Consider the following 20,434-nt stretch of genomic DNA (forward strand, 5'->3'; position numbering starts at 1 on the left):
AAGGACGCTTCTTGGACGCAGCTTGCATTTGCAAGCTATTTAAATACAGTATTGAGCGGTAGGTGAGCAGGACTGTGCGTGCGACAAACGCGGGTGCGCCCGGCACTAACGCAGCTCTTCCTACCGCTCCTTACTGTATCGGCCCGCAAGTTCTTTAGAGTTCTGCAAAGTAGAAGCAAAACAATTTGCAATTTTACAAAACATAATCTAAACAAAAAATGCTTTACAATGCAGTAAGTCCTCGACTTAGTGTGTTAAATTACTATTCAGTTTTGGAAAATTTCTAAACTGGAAACTCATTATCAAATTTAGAATACTTGTATTGACTTTAAGACACCCAAGCATCTCCCAAGAGGCACACATTAGTGTACTAATGACCATGAGGCGAGTAGGAAGAGTACCAGGGAGTTCCTCTCCTCAAAACCATGTCAGTATAAAGTAGAATCTTTTTGGGTGGAAATCCCATGTGTGTTGAGGAAGAGTTTAGCAATAGGAGTATACTATCATTCACCTGGTTAAAATAAGATGGACAATGAAATGCTAAGAGAAATTAGGGAAGCTAACCAATTTGACAGTGCAGTAATAATGGGAGACTTCAAATACATTTTCCCAGTCAATATTAGAGTAACATCAGGACAGGCTAGAGAGATAACGTTCCTGGATAGAATAAATGACTGCTTCATGGAGCAATTGGTTCAGAAACTGAAGAGAAAGGGAGCTATTTTAGATATAATTCTTAGTGGTGCGAGAAGGGTTTGGTGCAAGAAGCAATTGTGATGGGGCCACTTGGCAATAGTGGCCATAACATGATCAAATTTGGATTAGTGACTGGAAGGTGGGACAGTAAGCAAATCTATAGCTCTAGCACTAAACTTTCAAAAGGGAAACTTTAAAAAAATGAGGAAAATGGCTAGAAAAGAAATGAAGTGTAGCTACAAAGGTTAAGAGTATACAACAAGCGTAGACATTGTTTAAAAAAAAAAAAATCTTAGAAGCGCGGTCCAGATGAATTCTACGTATTAGGAAAGGTGGAAGGAAGGCCGGTATGGTTAAAATGTGATGTGAAAGAGGCTATTTTAGCCAAAAGAACTTCCTTCAAAATTGGAAGAAGGATCCATTTGATGAAAATAGGAAAAAGCATAAGCATTAGAAAGTTAAATGTTAAACATTGATAAGACATGTTAAGAAAGAATTTGAAAAGAAGTTGGCTGTAGAGGCAAAAACTCATAATAAAAACTTTTTTAAATATATCTGAAGCAGAAAGCCTGCAAGGGAATCAATTGCACCATTAGATGATAAAGAGGCTAAAGGGATACTTAGGGAAGATAAGGCCATGGTGGAAAGACTAAATAAATTCTTTGTTTGGTGTTGACTAATGAGAATGTTGGGGAGATATCCCTTCTGGAGATGGTTTTCAAGGGTGATGATTCAAATGAACTGAATCAAATCATAGTGAACAAGACAATCCTAATTCAAATGGACAATCAAGTAGTCATGTGGTATATCAACAAGCAGGGTGGAACCGGCTCCTACCTGCTGTGTCAGGAAGTAGCGCAAATCTGGGCTTCAGCTCTCTCTCATTCCATGCTACTGAGAGCAACCTACCTGGCGGGCGTGGACAATGTTCTCGCGGACAAACTCAGTTGCACATTTTATCCTCACGAGTGATCGCTGAACCCCACGGTGGCGGAGAACATATTTCAGAAGTGGGGGTATCCGAGTATAGATCTCTTTGCATCGGTTCACAACCACAAAGTGGAGAACTTCTGCTCACTACATCGCAATCACAGAATTCCACCAAGAAACGCTTTTGCCCTATCATGGGCAAAAGATTTCCTATATGCTTACCCCCCCAACTTCCACTCATCAGCAAAACTCTCGTGAAGCTATGCCGGGACAAGGGCCTCATGATTCTCATAGCCCTGTACTGGCTGTGCCAAATGTTGTTTCCCATCCTTCGCGACCTCTCAGTCCGTCCACAAGTTCGCCTGGGCGCAGATCCGTCCCTGATCTCTCAGAACGCCGGACAGCTGCGACATCTGAACCTCCAGGCCCTGTTGCTGACAGCCTGGATGTTGAAAGGCTGATCTTGCAACCCCTTAATCTTTCGGACTCATTATTCCAAGTCCTCGTAGCTTCACGAAAGCCTTATACTAGGAAGTCTTATCATTCTAAATGGAAAAGGTTTTCCTCTTGGTGCACATTAAAGGCATTAGATCCCTTATGGAAGGCGGCTACTGCAACAACAAAATTTCTAGACTATCTCTGGCACCTCTCGGAGTCTGGTCTACAAACTTCGTCCATTAGGGATCATGTCAGTGCGGTAGCCGTCTTCCATGAGGGTACGGGTGATGCCTCAATTTTGACACAACCCTTAGTAGTATGCTTTATGAAGGGCTTGTTACACTTCAAGCCCCTGCTTGGGACCTCAATGTAAGAACATAAGAAAATGCCATACTGGGTCAGACCAAGGGTCCATCAAGCCCAGCATCCTGTTTCCAACAGTGGCCAATCCAGGCCATAAGAACCTGGCAAGTACCCAAAAACTAAGTCTATTCCATGTTACCATTGCTAATGGCAGTGGCTATTCTCTAAGTGAACTTAATAGCAGGTAATGGACTTCTCCTCCAAGAACTTATCCAATCCTTTTTTAAACACAGCTATACTAACTGCACTAACCACATCCTCTGGCAACAAATTCCAGAGTTTAATTGTGCGTTGAGTAAAAAAGAACTTTCTCCGATTAGTTTTAAATGTGCCCCATGCTAACTTCATGGAGTGTCCCCTAGTCTTTCTACTATCCGAAAGAGTAAATAACCGATTCACATCTACCCGTTCTAGACCTCTCATGATTTTAAACACATCTATTATATCCCCCCTCAGTCGTCTCTTCTCCAAGCTGAAAAGTCCTAACCTCTTTAGTCTTTCCTCATAGGGGAGCTGTTCCATTCCCCTTGTCATTTTGGTAGCCCTTCTCTGTACCTTCTCCATCGCAATTATATCTTTTTTGAGATGCGGCGACCAGAATTGTACACAGTATTCAAGGTGCGGTCTCACCATGGAGCGATACAGAGGCATTATGACATTTTCCGTTTTATTCACCATTTCCTTTCTAATTCCCAACATTCTGTTTGCTTTTTTGACTGCCGCAGCACACTGAACCGACGATTTCAATGTGTTATCCACTATGACACCTAGATCTCTTTCTTGGGTTGTAGCACCTAATATGGAACCCAACATCGTGTATTTATAGCATGGGTTATTTTTCCCTATATGCATCACCTTGCACTTATCCACATTAAATTTCATCTGCCATTTGGATGCCCAATTTTCCAGTCTCACAAGGTCTTCCTGCAATTTATCACAATCTGCTTGTGATTTAACTACTCTGAACAATTTTGTGTCATCTGCAAATTTGATTATCTCACTCGTCGTATTTCTTTCCAGACCATTTATAAATATATTGAACAGTAAGGGTCCCAATACAGATCCCTGAGGCACTCCACTGTCCACTCCCTTCCACTGAGAAAACTGCCCATTTAATCCTACTCTCTGTTTCCTGTCTTTTAGCCAGTTTGCAATCCATGAAAGGACATAGCCACCTATCCCATGACTTTTTACTTTTCCTAGAAGCCTCTCATGAGGAACTTTGTCAAATGCCTTCTGAAAATCCAAGTATACTATATCTACCGGTTCACCTTTATCCACATGTTTATTAACTCCTTCAAAAAAGTGAAGCAGATTTGTGAGGCAAGACTTGCCCTGGGTAAAGCCATGCTGACTTTGTTCCATTAAACCATGTCTTTCTATATGTTCTGTGATTTTGATGTTTAGAACATTTAGTTTAGAACATGTAGTTTTAGCACGGCTTATGAAGCCTCCGTTTGAACCTCTGCACTCCTGCGAGTTACGTCATCTCACTTAGAAAGTGCTTTTCCTTCTAGCTCTCACCTCTGCTCGCAGGATCAGTGAGCTACAGGCGCTGGTAACATACCCACCTTACTCAAAATTTCTTCATGATCGGGTGGTCCTGCGCACCCATCCAAAATTTTTACCAAAAGTAGTCTCTGAGTTCCTTTTAAATCAGTCCATAGTTTTGCCTACTTTCTTTTCTAAACCCCACTCACCATCCAGGTGAGCGGGCTCTGCATTCCTTGGACTGCAAGCGTGCGCTAGCCTTTTATTTGGAACGCACTGCAGGCCATAGGACGTCCACCCAGCTGTTTGTCTCCTTTGATAAAATTAAACTGGGAATCCCGATGGGAAAGCAGACCCTGTCCTCCTGGCTGGCGGACTGTATTTCCTTCTCCTACCAACAAGCAGGCCTTCTGCTACAGGGATGTGTTAAAGCGCACTCTACTAGAGCAATGGCAACATCTGTAGCACACCTTCGATCTGTACCTCTTGCTGACATCTGCAGGGCTGCTACATGGAGTTCTCTCCATATCTTTGCAGCCCATTATTGTCTGGACAAAGCTGGCACACAAGATTCTATCTTTGGCCAGTCTGTTCTGCGCAATTTATTCTCAGCTTAATACCCAACTTCCTTCCAACAGCCTGCTGGGAATTTCAGGCTGCCCTCTTATCCAAAACCACCCCTGTTGTGCCTGTTGCACGTCTTTGGGTGCTTTTGGTACATTGCTCGGGCAGCCTCAGCTCGCTATTCGCCCATATGTGAGGACTACCATCCTGCTTGTCCTGTGAGAAAGCAGAGTTGCTTACCTGTAACAGGTGTTCTCACAGAACAGCAGGATGTTAGTCCTCACAAAACCCACCTGCCACCCCGCGGAGTTGGGTACGCTTGCGATTTATTTTATTTTTCGCACGTACTTTTTACCATACACGAGACTGAAGGGGGACCCCTGCTGGATGCAGGGTTGGTACCATGCTGGGCATGCTCAGTGGTGCCAGTCAGAGTTTTAGAAACTTTGACAAAAGTGTTCAGTGATTGGGCTCCATCCTGATGATGTCACCCATATGTGAGGACTAACATCCTGCTGTCCTGTGAGAACACCTGTTACAGGTAAGCAACTCTGCTTTCATGTCCTAAGAGGAAAATTCCTCGCCATAGGGAGTCAGTTGGGATGGTATAACCCTAGCTGAAATTTGAGGTCTGGTCACACTAATCAGCTAGATAGTCCCTCAATTAAAAATATTTGGCCAGCTGCTGTTAAATAACGGAGCATTTCTACAGCAAAGCCTCAAATATGGAGTAGCTTACCATTAGAAATAAGATCTGAAACTGCTTTGTTTTTATTCAGGAAAATAATTAAGTCCCGGCTATTTCAGGATCATGAGTACTGTTTTGATAAAGTTGATCTGAGAAGGAAAGTGTGAGGGATAGGTTGGGTGGGAGACTGTTTTGTTCTCTTTTCTGGAAGAGGCTGCATGTTATGCAGATTTGGTTATTTATGTTTTATGATTTTGTAATTTTGTGGTGATAATTTTAATTCTTTTGTTTTATTGTTTAACTATTTGTTGTAAACTGCCTTGGGTGATCTTTGGTCTGGAAGGCAGTTTATATAAAGAAAGAAAGAAGAAAAGGGAAAAGAAAAGCCCGTTGTTTCTGTAATTCTTTGTAGTAGTCTTCTGTTGTGTCCCAGAAATATGTGCAAAGCAAAGGGCTTATTTCAACTTTCGCACTGCTATGATCAAGTACATCGCTACATTAAAATTAGGGTGGGGAGGGTGCACAGGCCAGCAAGCAGGATCCACAATACTCGGGGAGAAATGGCTAAATGGCATGGAGGTAAAAAGAAATCTATGTGAAACGAGAATGGGAGAAAAGTGAAAATGAGAAGGCATCAAAACTGCAGAGAAGCCAGGAGGGAAGGTAAAGGGAACCACATCCCTCATTTAAAACCATTCTGTCTGTTTAAACCATGAGCACGAGGGGAAAAGGAAACTTATTCAGAGGTTTGAATTTGATTTTGGGGCCGTTGTACCTTATGGAGTCGATAGTCAAAAGATTTACCTGTTGGAAGGTCCCCCTCTTTATCTCTGCATTTGTGCGGGCACCATCTGCACAAATTTAAGAAAGTGGCTGGGTTGTGGTCTTATCAGGGCAGGCTTTCTAAAATGTAGCCGGGTAGCGCAATATTTGGTATTACCTGGCTAAATTTCTGCGCACAATTCCATCCACCCAAATACCTGTCCTGAATCTTCCTTCATAAAATTTGTGCCAGGAGATTTAGCCAGATATTCAGCAGCACTTTTAACTGGATGCGGTGTCACTGAATATCCAGATAAAGATAAACAGCAAAATTTAGCTCAGTTGGCATTTAAATATGGACTTCTCTGTGGTTAACTGATCTTGGGCTGGAATTTTGATTAGTGACTGTAAACTGAGTATATTGCTCCTCTAGACCAGGTCACGCAAGGCTTATCTGTTCCTTTTGCAGCCGACCCGCCACCGTATATTGATGGCATTCGAATCAACAGCCCTCACTATCTGACAAAGATGAAGCTGACCTCCCCGGGGACCCACACGTTCACGCTGGTGGTGTCTCAGTACGAGAAGCAGAACACAATCCATTACACAATCAGAGTATGTATATGTGTGTGTGTGTGTTTGTATCCAGCATCTTCAGCAGAAGAAATAGACCGGAGTAGTGGGAAAACACCTACTGTAGCAGTACTGGTTTAATACGGTTTTGTTGGTAATGTAATGAAAGACTTTTTTTTTTTTTTAAAGGATTTTCTGATTCTTCATTAATAAATTACCAGCATTATTCTACTGTCAAAGATTTTACAGGCTTTCCTTAGATGTGCATGGTTAAGAAGCAAAGACGTTCCATCCTCCCTGTATACTCACCTTGTCACCCCGAACATATTTTTGGTCTGGTTTTACTCTGCTTCTGATAAATAGCAAGGAGAAACCGAAAAGGAGCAGGAGGCGCTGCTGCCCCTTCCATAACCAGAACTCTGGATTTTAATGTTACTGATCCATGTGTTTATTTACGTTCTCGTTTCTCCCCATCTCTCCTGTTCACTGCAGAGTTCCTTTCTGCAGAAAGCTAGTCAGTGCAGTTTTCATATTTTTATTTTTAGCTATCTGTTGTAAACCCCCTTTCAGTGTTTGTGAATATTTTATGTTGAAAAACTTATCCTGTGAATACTGGATTATTTTCCAGTCAAGCCTTCTCTCCTTTTTTTTTTTTTTTATGTTTTAGGTATTTTCGGCATGTAAGTTTACATTATCAAAGATTCCCACACCATACACAGTCCACAGACGGGTAAGAGTGCTTTTCAATCGTTCTTCCATAGTACAGTAACCATTGGGCTCCTCCTGTTTGGCTGTTGGTTACGTTGGAGGGGGTTTATTTGTTTTTTGTTTTCTTTTTAAACTCTTGCTGTAAGATACACACAACATTACCAGTCTTGTAAAGTGAAGCATGTTTCAAATTGAGAAAGATGGCTATCATCTGTGTCTTCATTTCGGGACAGTTTTAAAGATGATGGAAAGTGTATGTAGGTCTTTTTCAGGTTGCTTGCTGAAGCTGCCCAGTTTACAGTGGTAAACGAGCATGTTGTATTCTGCTTTAGATTAATGGGCAGTGGAAGGGGCAGAGCGCTGGAGGCTGTGGTAATTTCCGAGAGTCCTATAAGAAGAACCCAATCTACCAATTCCAGCTGGATAAGGCAGGGCCATTACTAATAGAACTGAGAGGACCCAGGTAAGTGATGAGCATACAATGTGTACAACAAATTGGCAGCAACTAGGGCTTGCTTTTTTTTTTTTTTGAAGTGCAAATGTAAAACTGCATATTTGTTAATACAGAATGAAGAATATTTCTTAAATCTTTCTTTATGGGCCCGATTAAATAAATTTTAAGTAAAAACAGTGAGATCAAGTTTAGCTCACATTTTCTTTACTCACACAGTAAAAATCTTTTCATTTGAATCAGTCGGTGGAACTACTGGCTTTTCCAAATCTGGTTCCCTGTACGTACCCGGATCAGTCCAGGCACCTGGGTTGTGACTCCGCACCAGCAGATGGAGACACAGCAAGACCTGTCGGGCACCCCTACATATAGTAAGGTGCCACCCACAGCCCCTCAGTCTTTCTCTGTCTCCAGCAGATGGGGCAGGTTCACCCACAGTCTCTGATGGTCCCTGGGTAGTTGGCTAGCTAGTCAGGGATTTTTTGTTTGGTTGGTAAAAAAAAAAAAAAAAGAAAGAAACAGCAAAGAAGAAGTAAGAAAAGAGTTCTCCCTCGTCCTGAGAGCCTCCCAGGGGGGTTGCAAGCTTCTGAGGGGACCATCCCCCCCCTGGTTGAGGCCGCTGCTGAGGGTTGAGGACCCGGCCTGTCTCTGGCAGCTGCGTCGGGGGTGACACCGGGGAGCCCGGTTCACTCACCCCCGCTGGAACAGAAGGATCAGGACCAGGGTCAGCGGCAAGTAAAAAAAAAAAAAAGGTGGTTTACTTTTTTGTGGTTTCTGCCGGCTCGCCGTCCTCGCTGTCTGCCGTTTCACCGTTCGCGAGCAGGGCTGAGTTTTTTTTCTTTAAAGTTTGCTTCTTTCTTTCTTCGGTGCCGGGGCAGTGCGGCGCATGCCGAGGGGGTCTTCGTGCCGCGCGTGCGAGGGTGTTTGTGCAAATTGCGTGTCGGGCAGCGAGGGGCCGTCCGAGGTGGGAATTGAGACTTTTGCATATAAAAAGGGTCTTGCTGTAATATATTAAGGTCATTAATAGCGTTAGGCTATCGGATCATTTTTTTGTACTATGGAATGGTGCAAAGAAAGGAACATAGGGCTTCAAAATCCACCGTAGCACGGTGGCTGAAAGAGGTGATAGATTCAGCTTACATATGTTAAGGATGCACTGTCCCTGAGGCGATCACAGGCGGCATTATGGGCTGAATATCAAGAAGTGTCGCCTCGAGATTTGTAGGGCAGCTATTTGGAAGTCGTTGCACATTTTCGCCAGGCAGTATCGTTTGGATGTCCAGGCACCAGATGCCAAGGGCTTTGGGGAAAGTGTGCTTCGAGCGGGACTCTTGCCCTCTCACCCTGTTTAGGGAAGCTTGGGTACATCCCAGGAGTGTGGACTGATCTGGGTACGTACAGGGAAAGGAAAATTGGTTTTTACTTGCTAATTTTCATTCCTGTAGTACCACAGATCAGGCCAGAGTCCTGCCCATTAGGATAAAGGTGGATTGGAGAGTCTGCTCGATCTGTTATTGTAAATAGTCTGAAGAAAAGCACAGGTTTTCCTTTGGGTTGTTCATTGGAAAGGATTGTTCCCATTAGGGGTTTTTCCACATCCTTCTGTTCATTCGGGAGAAGGTGTTATGTAGGGATGCGTTTGTTTAGTTTCACTGATATCTTATTTTAGGTGTATAGGTCAATACTGAGGGACTGTTGGTGGCACACCAGGTTATATTCTAGTGTCGTCAAAACTTTCTCTGTCTCCATCTGCTGGCAGGGAGGTAAAACCCAGGAGTCTGGACTGATCTGTGGTACTACAGGAATTAAAATTACCAGGTAAGAACCAATTTTCCTATAATAACTTTAATAAGAAGATTCTATGTTTATTTTTATTCCAGGCAATACAGTGTTGGCATTGAAGTTATCACAGTCTCTACAGTAGGCGATCCTGGTTCCTCTGGTTTTCAGAAGAAGGGCAGTGGCGATTACAGGTGAATGTGGCTATATTTAATTTTATGACCCCTATACAGTCCTTTGTAGTCTCTTTACCAGTAATGGCGTGCTGGTGTGTATATACATTTTTTGATTGCTCCAATTTATTTTAAGTTTTTAAGATTATAATTAATTTAATTTGAGTTCTGTGCCACTCCAAATCAGAATACAGTGAGGATAAGCTTTGATGTTACATATAAGTAATAAACTGATCAGGTTGTGTAATTTACTTTATTACTTACATTTAAAAAAATGATTGTTTTATTGTAAGTAAGTACAGGCATTCATCTGAGCCTGGTACTCAACATTCCTTTTCTTCTAGATGTGGATTTTGCTACCTGGAACTGGAGAGTGTACCTGCTGGTGTGTACAACGTTGTTCCCAGCACCTTTCTTCCTGAGCAGGAAGGCCCTTTCTTCTTGGACTTTAACAGTGTAATCTCTATCAAGACAGCACAACTCCAATGAGAAGGAGCATTCGGACTAATAAAATGTTCTCAGGACATTAGGCTACCATCTTAGTAAATTATGCTGCCTTCTTCCATGGACATCAGCAGGGAGCCTAAAGGACTCTTACTGTTTTACATGGCATGTGCATGAAGGCAGTGGGACAAATTCCATTACACTTGCACAGCTGCTCCACAGGAACTAGCTACAACATGGGTTATCTCCATGACCAGCTGATCATGATAATCTTGGCAGTTTTGCTGCTCAGGGAATAACTGGAGAAAGGAAATGCTGTAGATGCTTCGGTGCCAGTTATGGAGTTTGGGGAATTTGACATGAAGCGCTAGAATATGAATGTGAGAGAGGTCAATATGCTGCTCCAGGTAGATGAAGAGGGTTTGTTGTATTTTGGCACTTTTCCATTCAAGGACTTGAGAAATAATCCTTTAGGTTTTGTTTTGATTTGCTAACAGCCCAGCTCACATCCAGGGTTTGTGCAATTTGTACACCAGAAAAGGAGTAATTGACCAGGGCCACCTTTTCCAGTGTCTAAATCCCACTCTCCCCTCATCCCTATCTCCCAGGTATATACAGGCCTTGAGTTTGAATTTGGCTCAAGGATTTTTCCCTTCCCAGTCCCTCCCCCCACTTCTGTTGTTTAGGGGGGGTTTTTTTGTTTTGTTTTCACTTATGAATAGCTTGATGATCTCTGGTTAATTGTGGCCTTGTCATAAATGCAGCATTCTGGGTGAGAAATCCTGAGTTTAACTATGCACAGCGATAATGTACTACTTCAGGTAATCATAGAGTATATATCACCAGCATTGCAGACCTACATGTTTACTCTAGCATGATCTTATCATTCTTATGTGCGTATGTATTTAATTTAAAAAAAACTAGTAAGAAAAAATTGCCAGCACTTAGCTGTTTCCAGTATTACAAAGGCATAGAGTTTTCCATTTGAGAGTTTTACAGTAATACAGGCCAAAGCTACCACCTCTCCCTAAATTGGTATGTACTATTTCCAAGATAGCGCCAATGTTTTGCTTTGCAAATGTCTTAGGATGTGCAAGATGGACCGAAAATATTTTACCAGTCTGCGAGAGCCACAGACAGGCCAGATTTTCAGGATAACCACAACGAATATCCATGAGATATAGCTGCATGCACTGCATATTTGTTGTGGATATCCTGAAAACCTAGCCTATTTGTGCCTCATGAGGACCAGAGTTAGCCATTTTCTGGCCCTAGGATATGCCTCCTCCATGTCAAAGTTTAGTTTGATTCTTGGAACTCTGAACTGGGGGTTTCTGAGTAATTGTGAAGTGTTTTGGGGAAAATGGAATCATGATGATGCAAAGTGTCAACTTGGCCTCAAGGTCTTTTTAAAAATGTGAATGTAAAGCTTATTTGTCGGATGGAAAGAACTGACTCCTGTTCTTGTGCGCAAGTAGAATATGGAATTTGTTTCTCTATGGCCTGTATTACTGCCTGTGTTTACACCGTGGAGAGCTGAGATTTCCCTATTTGAAAGACTAGTGCGGTGGTTCCTTGGGTTTACATTTCACATTAACAGAAATACCACACTTTCAGCCGAGATTCCAGTTCCATGCCAGCATTATTTTATTTCTGCTGAATTCTTTTAAGTTTTGCCTCTGGATACAGACTGTTCTGGACTGTAGAGGGTTAGCATTTTTAGAGTGTAGCAAGTTCACGCCTACTTCTTGAAACAGCTTGGATAAGACAAGACATTGTTTATTGCTGCTGCTTGCTTGAAAAGTTTATCTTTTGCTCTTATGTGTACTTGAAAGAAGCAAAAAAGAGCTCATGAAAGAGCTAAAGGAATAGTAGTACAAAATGTATAGACTAATGCAAGGTGATGGCTGGAACATATCAGCAGACATATCAGGATGCCTCCTTCTCTGAAGGCAGTAAGCTCACCACGGTCCCAGAGATGGGATGATGTCATCATGTACTGACACAGAACACATTCGCAGAGCTTTCTGGAAAAATCTTTTAGATCTTTCTGCACATGTGCAACAGTTCCTATACTTGTGTAGGAGTGCCTCAGTTTAGTTGTTTTCCCTGATGGATGTTGGATCTATTTTCACTTCTTAGCTGTTGTGTTTTGGGGTTTTTTGGTTTTTTTTTATTTTTTTGCTACATTGGCTCACCTGAACAAAGTTTCTTTTTCCACTTCCTCTCCTGATTTCAGGTTAGTTTGCCTTACTGAATGTTCTCATCACCAAAATAGAGCTCCCTTGATTACCATTTTGCTGTTGCTCAATCAGTTTATATTTTTTCTTTCAACTCCCATACTACTTAACTTTCTTTTACCAATCTGTGTAGAACAGTATGTCAAAAGCTTTACTGAAATCTGAATAGGCCACATCTGTCGCACTCTCTGATCTTCTATTCTGGTCATTTCATCAAAGAAATCCAACAAGTTTACCAAGATATTTCCCTTGTGAAACTATCACCTGTGCTCTTGTAAACTATTTAGCTTCAAAATATTGTAATATTTTATCTTTATTTCTGTATCCATTACCTTGCCCACCACTAATGTTAAGCTAATAAGACTGCAATTTTGACTGTCTCCACCGTTGTGAAATAGCCATCATCTGCTCTTCTCCAGCCTTTTGGAAGATCTTCTGTTGTAAGTGGTAATAAGCTAAACTCAGCTGAACTGGGAGGGGTGCAGTCAGCATCTCCTTTACCTCTTTCAATATTACTACTGCTACTACTTAACATTTCTATAGGGCTACTTGTCATACACAATGCTGTACAAACACTAGACATTCCCTGCTCAATAGAGCTTACAATCTAATCAAGACAAATATATAGATCAAGAGATTTATGGAGTTTTATATTGTAAATTTATATGGTAAAAATTAGTTAATGAGGCTGAAGGTGGACAATCAGGCCTAAGATTTAAAAGCAGCTTCAAAAAGGTGTTTTTTTAGATGGGAGTATGACGTACCACCTCAGGAAATCTATTCCAAGCACACGGTGCAGCTGGGTGGAAAGCATGGAGGCCGGCAATTGGTGGTACAAGAGAAGGGCATAGATGGAAGGGACTTGTCTGAGCGGAGTACATGAGGAGGAGTGTAGGGAGAGAGAGATGAAAGGTAGTGAGGAGTTGCAGAGTGAAGGCTCTTGCAGGTGAGTAAGAGGAGCTTAAATGATGTGGGAATGAAGAGGGAGCTAATGCAGTGGTTTCAGAAGCGGGATTACATGGAGGTAGTGACTTTGGCAAAAGAAGTCACGCATCTGAATTTAGGATAGATTTTAGTGGAGAGAAATGGCTCACTGGGTGGAGCAGGTTGCAGTAGATGGAAGGTATCCCATCAGATCCCATTTCCTTGTTTACTTTGAGTTGTGCCAGTAACCTGAATATTACCTCTCCCGTATGTGATAGTGTTCACTCCATAGTTCCTTATGTCCTTGCCTTTTGCCCATCACTCTCTCCTAGTGTGAAGACAGAGCAAAGGCATTTGATATTTGCTTTCTTATGATCCTCTTCCCTAAACCCATCCTCCCCTTTAATTCTTACTATTCCCGCCAGCTGTATGGCTCTGTGGCAGTGCTGCATGCTTCCATGTGGAATACTTGGACTCACTGGCTGGGACCGGGAATGCAGTGGAGGCAGCGTTCACACCCCTGGACTGGGCAATGGAGAGAGTCTCAGTTATTGCTCAATGGTGACACCTATTAACCAGACGCAGGATGCATATGTGTGTGCGCCAAGCTCCGGACAGAGCTATGGGCTGTAGCCCCTAGACTGTCACTGTAATGGCTGAGGGAGTGGCAAATCCCAGTTGTTCCGATTCAAGACTACTGGCACTTTAGCCCAATAAAGGCCAGTTCCAATAGTTCTGGAAGGCCAGTGGACCAGGATTCAAACTACTAGGCCAAAAATACAATTAAATTCTTGCTGTTCTGCTTTTGGTAGTTGCCTATTCATTATTACATCTAAAGAAAATTGTATCCTAATTGGGCAATACATTCCTCTATTTAAGTTGTCATCTGTTAAATTGCTCTTATCTCCCTTTGTTTCTCCTGGTAATTTTGCCTGTTCTCTTGTCTACTTCCTGAATGTTAGTCTTTTTACTGACTTTTCCTTCTACTGCTTTGGTGGATGATAGGTGTATCTTCATTTTCTTCCCTTTGCTAATCTGCCTGATAGTTTGTCGCCATTACATCACTCCCTTTTATTGCTATCCAAATTCTTATGTACACTCCTGTGTAGGCTTCCTTAAGTGTGCATAAGTGATTCCAAAAGCCAAGCTATGTAGCTCAGTAGTACGTGCTGCATGCTGCCATGTAGGTGACTTGGATTTGACACTTGAGCAAAGAGTTCATCAGGACTGGGGCTAATGTGAAGGCAGCATTCACAGCCCCCTGGGGTTGAGGGGATCTTAGTCAATGCCCGCCTGTGATGCTTAGTGACCTGGCTCCAAGTCCCGTGTTTCTGAGAGAGCTGCTGTTTTTGTAGCTCCTGGCAGAGGACTATCACTGTGATGGCTGAATGAAGGTGGGGGGGGGGGGATAAACAAAAAATAAGAATAAAACCTGCAAATGAAGATAGTTGCCCCCCATCAATGCTAGTTCTGATTGAGCTGAAAACACAAACGAGAGGGATGTTCAATACGTAGCCAGAGAGAACAAAGTAAATACCTGTATTGCCTGCTCATTGCAGTGTTAACAGCATATCACCTTAATCTATCACTATGATATATTAAAATGTCTGAATTGGGGCATCAGACATGCATTCCTTTTATTACATTGTGTTAAAGCAGTTGAGGCACTGGTGGTTTATTTAATCATGTTTTCTAAATCAGTTATGCTTTTCAAAAAAACCATGGTTGAGTTGCATACTCCTAAGTAATTTGAGTTCCATTATACCAACATAATGCACGTAACAGCTTACTAAATTTCCAGCAATATGGATTAGATGTACTAAGATATACAGAGAAAACTCAGTATATCTGGCCCTATGTCTGTATCAGAATAGGGTTGGTTTGTTTGTTTATTATTATTATTTATTTTATTTTCTCTTAAAAGAGGAAATTTGAAATGCAGTTTTAACCAAAGATGAAAATCTTCTAACAATATGGCCAAACATTTTTGAAGGGAAAGGATTTATTTTATTTTGGCCCCAGGTCTTCTGGGTTTAATCTTAGAGGAAAAGAATGTATGTATACATTTTCTGTGCACTTTTATGATAGTATCTTTTATCAAACAATAGACACAACCTTTATGTTCAAATTTCTATCATGCTACTGTATTGGGTGTTTGTCTAAGATCTGGATAATAACAAAAGGTGTGCTACATGTCAATAAACAAATGCCATGTAAGAGGTCTCTGGTGCTGTCTGTAAGACCGGGCTTGTAAAAATACTTTTGTGCATGTGGTGTGAGGCTGCTTGAATGCTAACTGGAATTTGACCCTGTTGTAGTGTAGCAGTGGTGGACTATTTTCTTGCACACGTTAACCACTATAAGGTGTTGCAGACATGACCCACAGTATATTTCAACTCTCTTTCAATAAAGAAAGTCCTTAGGATTCTAAAACTTTCCAAATAAGTTATTCTGTTTTTTTGTTTTGTTTTGTTTTTTTTAATCTGCAGGAGCCCAATTATTTGCTTCCATATTTTTTAAAATTGATAAAGTGTGGTTTTAACATTACAGTTTGTAGAGCAAATACTAAGGAAAACTACTACAGTAGCATTTAACTATAAAAAGGAAGACTATGATAAAATGAATAAAGTTGTTAGAAAAAATAAAACTAAAATGTGCAATTCACAAGGTTAAAAACTTCCTGGAGGGTGGACATTTTTATCATTACCACCTTTGGGTAGGTGCTAATTTCTGAAAGTAAAATGTGCGGCTTGGCTGCACATTTTACTTACTGAATCACGCAGGAATACCTAATAGGGCCATCAACATGCATTTGCATGTTGAGGGCACTATTAGGTTCGGAAGGGTTGGACGCGCGTTTTCCACCCCTTACTGAATAAGGGGTAAGGGAAAATGCGCGTCCAATGGCAGGTTAACAGTGCGCTCTGCCTGTGAGGGAGGCAGTTGGGTTGCTAGATGGCCAAGGGGTAAAATAGGTGCTCAGGAAGGACAAGGAAATAGCAGAAAAACTAAAGGAATTCTTTGTCTCTGTCTTTGCTGAGGAGGATGTCAGGGTCATAACCACACCAGAAACATTTTGACAGTGATGACTGAGCAACTAAATGAAATCACTGCAAAACTAGAGAATGTAATACATCAGCTTGACAGACTAAAGAATAACAAATCACCAGGACTGGATGGTATTCACTCCAGAGTTCAGAAGGAACTCTTAGCATGAAATTGCAGACCTGCTTCTGGTGATTTGCAAGTTATTATTTGAAACAATCTGGAGGGTGGCAATTATAACACCAATTATTGAAAAAGGCTCCAGGGCTAATCAGGGAAACTATAAACTGGTGAGCCTGACATTGGTGCCTAGCAAAATGGTATAAGCTACTATTAAAAAAAAAAAAACCAACAAAAAACTACTGACCACATAGAAATGGTATAATGGAGGAAAGTCAACATAGGGAAGTCTTGCCTTACCAGTTTGCTAGATTTTGTTTTGAAGGAGTAAATAAACATGCTGATAAAAGGTAAGCTGGTTGCTATAATGTATTTGGATTTTCAAAAGACGTTTGTCAGAATCCTCCATCAGAAACTGCTTGGGAAATTGGGAGGTCATGGGCTTTGGAGACTGTGGCTGATTATGGATTGGTAACTGGATAAAAGACACATGTATAGATTTTGTGATAAGTTTCCTGAATCTACCTTTGCGAAAAGCACCAGTAGGGGGAGGAGGGCATGAAAAAAAAAAGCATTAGTGGTGCATCTCTCAATCCTTATAGAAAAGGGACTTTTCCCATTCCATAACGATGGCAGAGGAGGAAATGGCAGCTAAACATCTGCTCTCTCATGCCTCCTGCTGGCAGGAGCGATGGAAAGGGGAGATGACCATGTCAAGACAATCCTGGAGCCAGCTGCAGAGAAGCGGGGCTATTGGGGGGGGGGGGGGGCAGGGAAGAAATGAAGAGAGGAGACAGATCTGCATGCCGGTAGGACTGGGCTGTGCAATGAAGAAGAAAACCATGTATCACGAACTACTGCCAGATACCACCAAATAATGGGGGGAGGGGGAGTACATGGTGACCAAACTTCATCCCTGATGCATAAATGCCTTTGGAAGTTGTATACTCCATGCAATGTCGTCTTAATTTTGTTTCTCTGGGTAGTTTCCTGCTTTGGCATTGGGCTTCTAGCTCAATCAGAAACCTCCTTTGGGCTATGATGCCATAAGCCTTTGTTTGCAGCATGGCAGGTATATTTACCCCCTTCACATTCCCCCCCCCCCCCCCCCCCTCTGAAATTCACTCAGTCCAGTCACTGCAGCAGCAATCCTCAACTGGGGGGACAATGGGTCAGGGCTCCCACCAGAACCCTGTAATTGTGGGCCCTATGCCTAAGCACTAGCAGTTGGCATTGTGCGATGACCCTTCGAGCAAGACCAGTCCATGCTGGCTGCCCTGGCCAATCTGGGGAACGTATGACCTGACTTGGGAATTTAACCTAGGTTTTCAGCACGCAGCACTGCCTTGGGGCCAGTCCTCTCATTTTTAATTCTTTCCTACTATAATGATCTATCGCCCATACAATGGCTCCTTTTAATTTAGTCTATTCTTGTAGTTCACCTAGATCTTCACAGTGGTACTTAGGTCACACATAGGGGTGAGGCTCCTGAACTTCTCGCTACCTATGCTGTTATATGAAAGCATGGTGCAGTGAGCACAGTAGATGGTCATCAACTGTGCCATTAGAAATGCTGTACCCACTTGTAAATGCCAGGTCCTAGTATCCTTGGGCCAGTGCCTTGAGCCTTCCACACCCCTAACATTGCAATCTACATGTAAATCAGGCACTGTGTTTCATGCATGGGTGGAACCCCTCTGCCTATACACACTTTTGAGTTCATAGCACCTAGGTAAAACCAAATAGCTTAAATTGCTCCCTTATGAGGGAGGGTATGCACATTCGTGCTCTTTAGTTATAAAGTGTGGCATGGTGCCTACACTGCCAAACCAACTCTAAATAGTAAGAGTTCCCAAAACATTGGGTCCAAAGGCTTCCCCCCTCCCCTCTCATTTTCATTTTCTCTCGTATGGCCCTCACTTTACATGGCATGGCCAATAGAAGAACTCATCTCCAGCACTGCAGCCCACCAAGACTAGAGGCTTAGCCACAGGGCCAGCCCAGTATCAAGAGAATTCTAAAAATGCTGGGTCTTTAGTAGAAACGTCTTTCAAAACACACTTTCCCTTGTGTTGTTGCACTAAATGCAAGGTAATAAAATAAAATTCTATCAAAGTAATTTCTTTTACTCAAGATAATAACCATATAACAAGTACCAACTCCAGCGCCAGAACTGAGAGCTACTGAGAAATACTACTGGCTTTTGTTTTATAAAGAACTTTGAGGAAAAAATATTTGCAAAAATAAATCCAAGCAAAGTCGATGCTGGATTGAAAACATGTTGCAGTAGTTAATGATGAAATACACATTTAAAAAATGTGTGATACGAGTGAGATAAGCGATTGAGCTGCTTTTCTAGTTGGTTTCAGGAATGTACTTGAAATGCTGAAGTAAGAACATGATGTAAAAAAAAAATAAAATTAAGATTTAACACTAAAGTAAAATGTAAATGATTTTCACCAAAGTGTGGCACACCTAAACTGTGGCAGAGGAATTAGCACAAAATTAGTGAGATTACCAGGCAAGGCTCTCTCCGATTCTGGTGAAGCAGTACAGATTTGTTCAAGCACAGCGCTGCACGGGCAAACAAGGACAACACCTACTGCACCTGAATGTCTTAACTTGCCCCCAGATCAGATTTGGAAAATGCAAGTAAGCAAATTCAAGCCAAATATCCCCACTGAACCACTGTCAGGAATCTGAGGCAACTGTACCACTTCCAAGCATTACCCATCCCAATTTATAAGATTCTGAAGGCTAGAGATGTGAATCGTGTCCTCGATCGTCTTAACGATCGATTTCGGCTGGGAGGGGGAGGGAATCGTATCGTCGCCGTTTGGGTGTTTAGAGTATTGTTAAAATCGTGAACCGGCACACTAAAACCCCCTAAAACCCACCCCCGACCCTTTAAATTAAATCCCCCACCCTCCCAACCCCCCCCCCCCCCCAAATACCTTAAATTACCTGGGGGTCCAGCGGCGGTCCGTAGCTAAATCGGGGGAAGGGGGAGGGCAGGAAAACCAGCACACTAAAACCCCCTAAAACCCACCCCCGACCCTTTAAATTAAATCCCTCACCCTCCCAAACCCCCCCAAATGCCTTAAATTACCTGGGGGGTCCAGCGGCGGTCCGGAACGGTCTCCTGCAATTGAATCGTGTTGTCTTCAGCCGGTGCCATGCTGCGCCGCCATTTTGCAAAATGGCGGCGCAAAATGGCGGCGGCCATAGACCAACACGATTCGACTGCAGGAGGTCGTTCCGGACCCCCGCTGGACTTTTGGCAAGTCTTGTGGGGGTCAGGAGGCCCCCCCAAGCTGGCCAAAAGTCCCTGGGGGTCCAGCGGGGGTCCGGGAGCGATCTCCTGCCGCGAATCGTTTTCCGTACGGAAAATGGCGCCGGCAGGAGATCGACTGCAGGAGGTCGTTCAGCGGGGGTCCGGAACCCCCGCTGAACGACCTCCAGGGACTTTTGGCCAGCTTGGGGGGGCCTCCTGACCCCCACAAGACTTGCCAAAAGTCCAGCGGGGGTCCAGAACGACCTCCTGCAGTCGAATCGTGTTGGTCTATGGCCGCTGCCATTTTGCGCCGCCATTTTGCAAAATGGCGGCGCAGAATGGTGCCGGCTGAAGACAACACGATTCAATTGCAGGAGACCGTTCCGGACCGCCGCTGGACCCCCAGGTAATTTAAGGCATTTGGGTGGGGGGGTTCGGGAGGGTGGGGGATTTAATTTAAAGGGTCGGGGTGGGTTTTAGGGTGTTTTAGTGTGCCGGTTTTCCTGCCCTCCCCCTTCCCCCGATTTACGATTTTTTGACGATAAATCGGGGGAATTGGTATTGTATCGTGGCCCTAACGATTTTTGACGATTTAAAATATATCGGACGATATTTTAAATCGTCAAAAAACGATTCACATCCCTACTAAAGGCATCTTTCTGGAGGAGCAGGGGGAAGATAAAATAGTTTATTATTTTTTTCCTCTGGTTTTAAAGGAGGAGTTTGCTCATGGCATTAAAACTCTAGAAAGCTCATAAATTCACAAATGTG

At 42.8% G+C, this 20,434-nt stretch overlaps 1 protein-coding gene across 1 annotated transcript in view; it reads left to right on the top strand.

Moving 5' to 3' along the window:
• CAPN7 (calpain 7) overlaps positions 1 to 15,640 on the top strand; it is a 141,326-nt gene extending 125,686 nt beyond the window's left edge. The window contains exons 17-21 of the mRNA XM_029589351.1: positions 6,402 to 6,547; positions 7,173 to 7,235; positions 7,546 to 7,676; positions 9,545 to 9,637; positions 9,961 to 15,640. Of these exons, the coding sequence (XP_029445211.1) occupies positions 6,402 to 6,547; positions 7,173 to 7,235; positions 7,546 to 7,676; positions 9,545 to 9,637; positions 9,961 to 10,105 (578 nt within the window). The 3' untranslated portion in view covers positions 10,106 to 15,640. The remainder of the gene's footprint in view (positions 1 to 6,401; positions 6,548 to 7,172; positions 7,236 to 7,545; positions 7,677 to 9,544; positions 9,638 to 9,960) is intronic.
• The last annotated feature ends 4,794 nt before the right edge of the window (positions 15,641 to 20,434 follow it).

The sequence above is a fragment of the Rhinatrema bivittatum genome, chromosome 2 (genome assembly GCF_901001135.1).
Source record: "Rhinatrema bivittatum chromosome 2, aRhiBiv1.1, whole genome shotgun sequence".
NCBI classification, from domain to species: Eukaryota; Metazoa; Chordata; class Amphibia; order Gymnophiona; family Rhinatrematidae; genus Rhinatrema; species Rhinatrema bivittatum.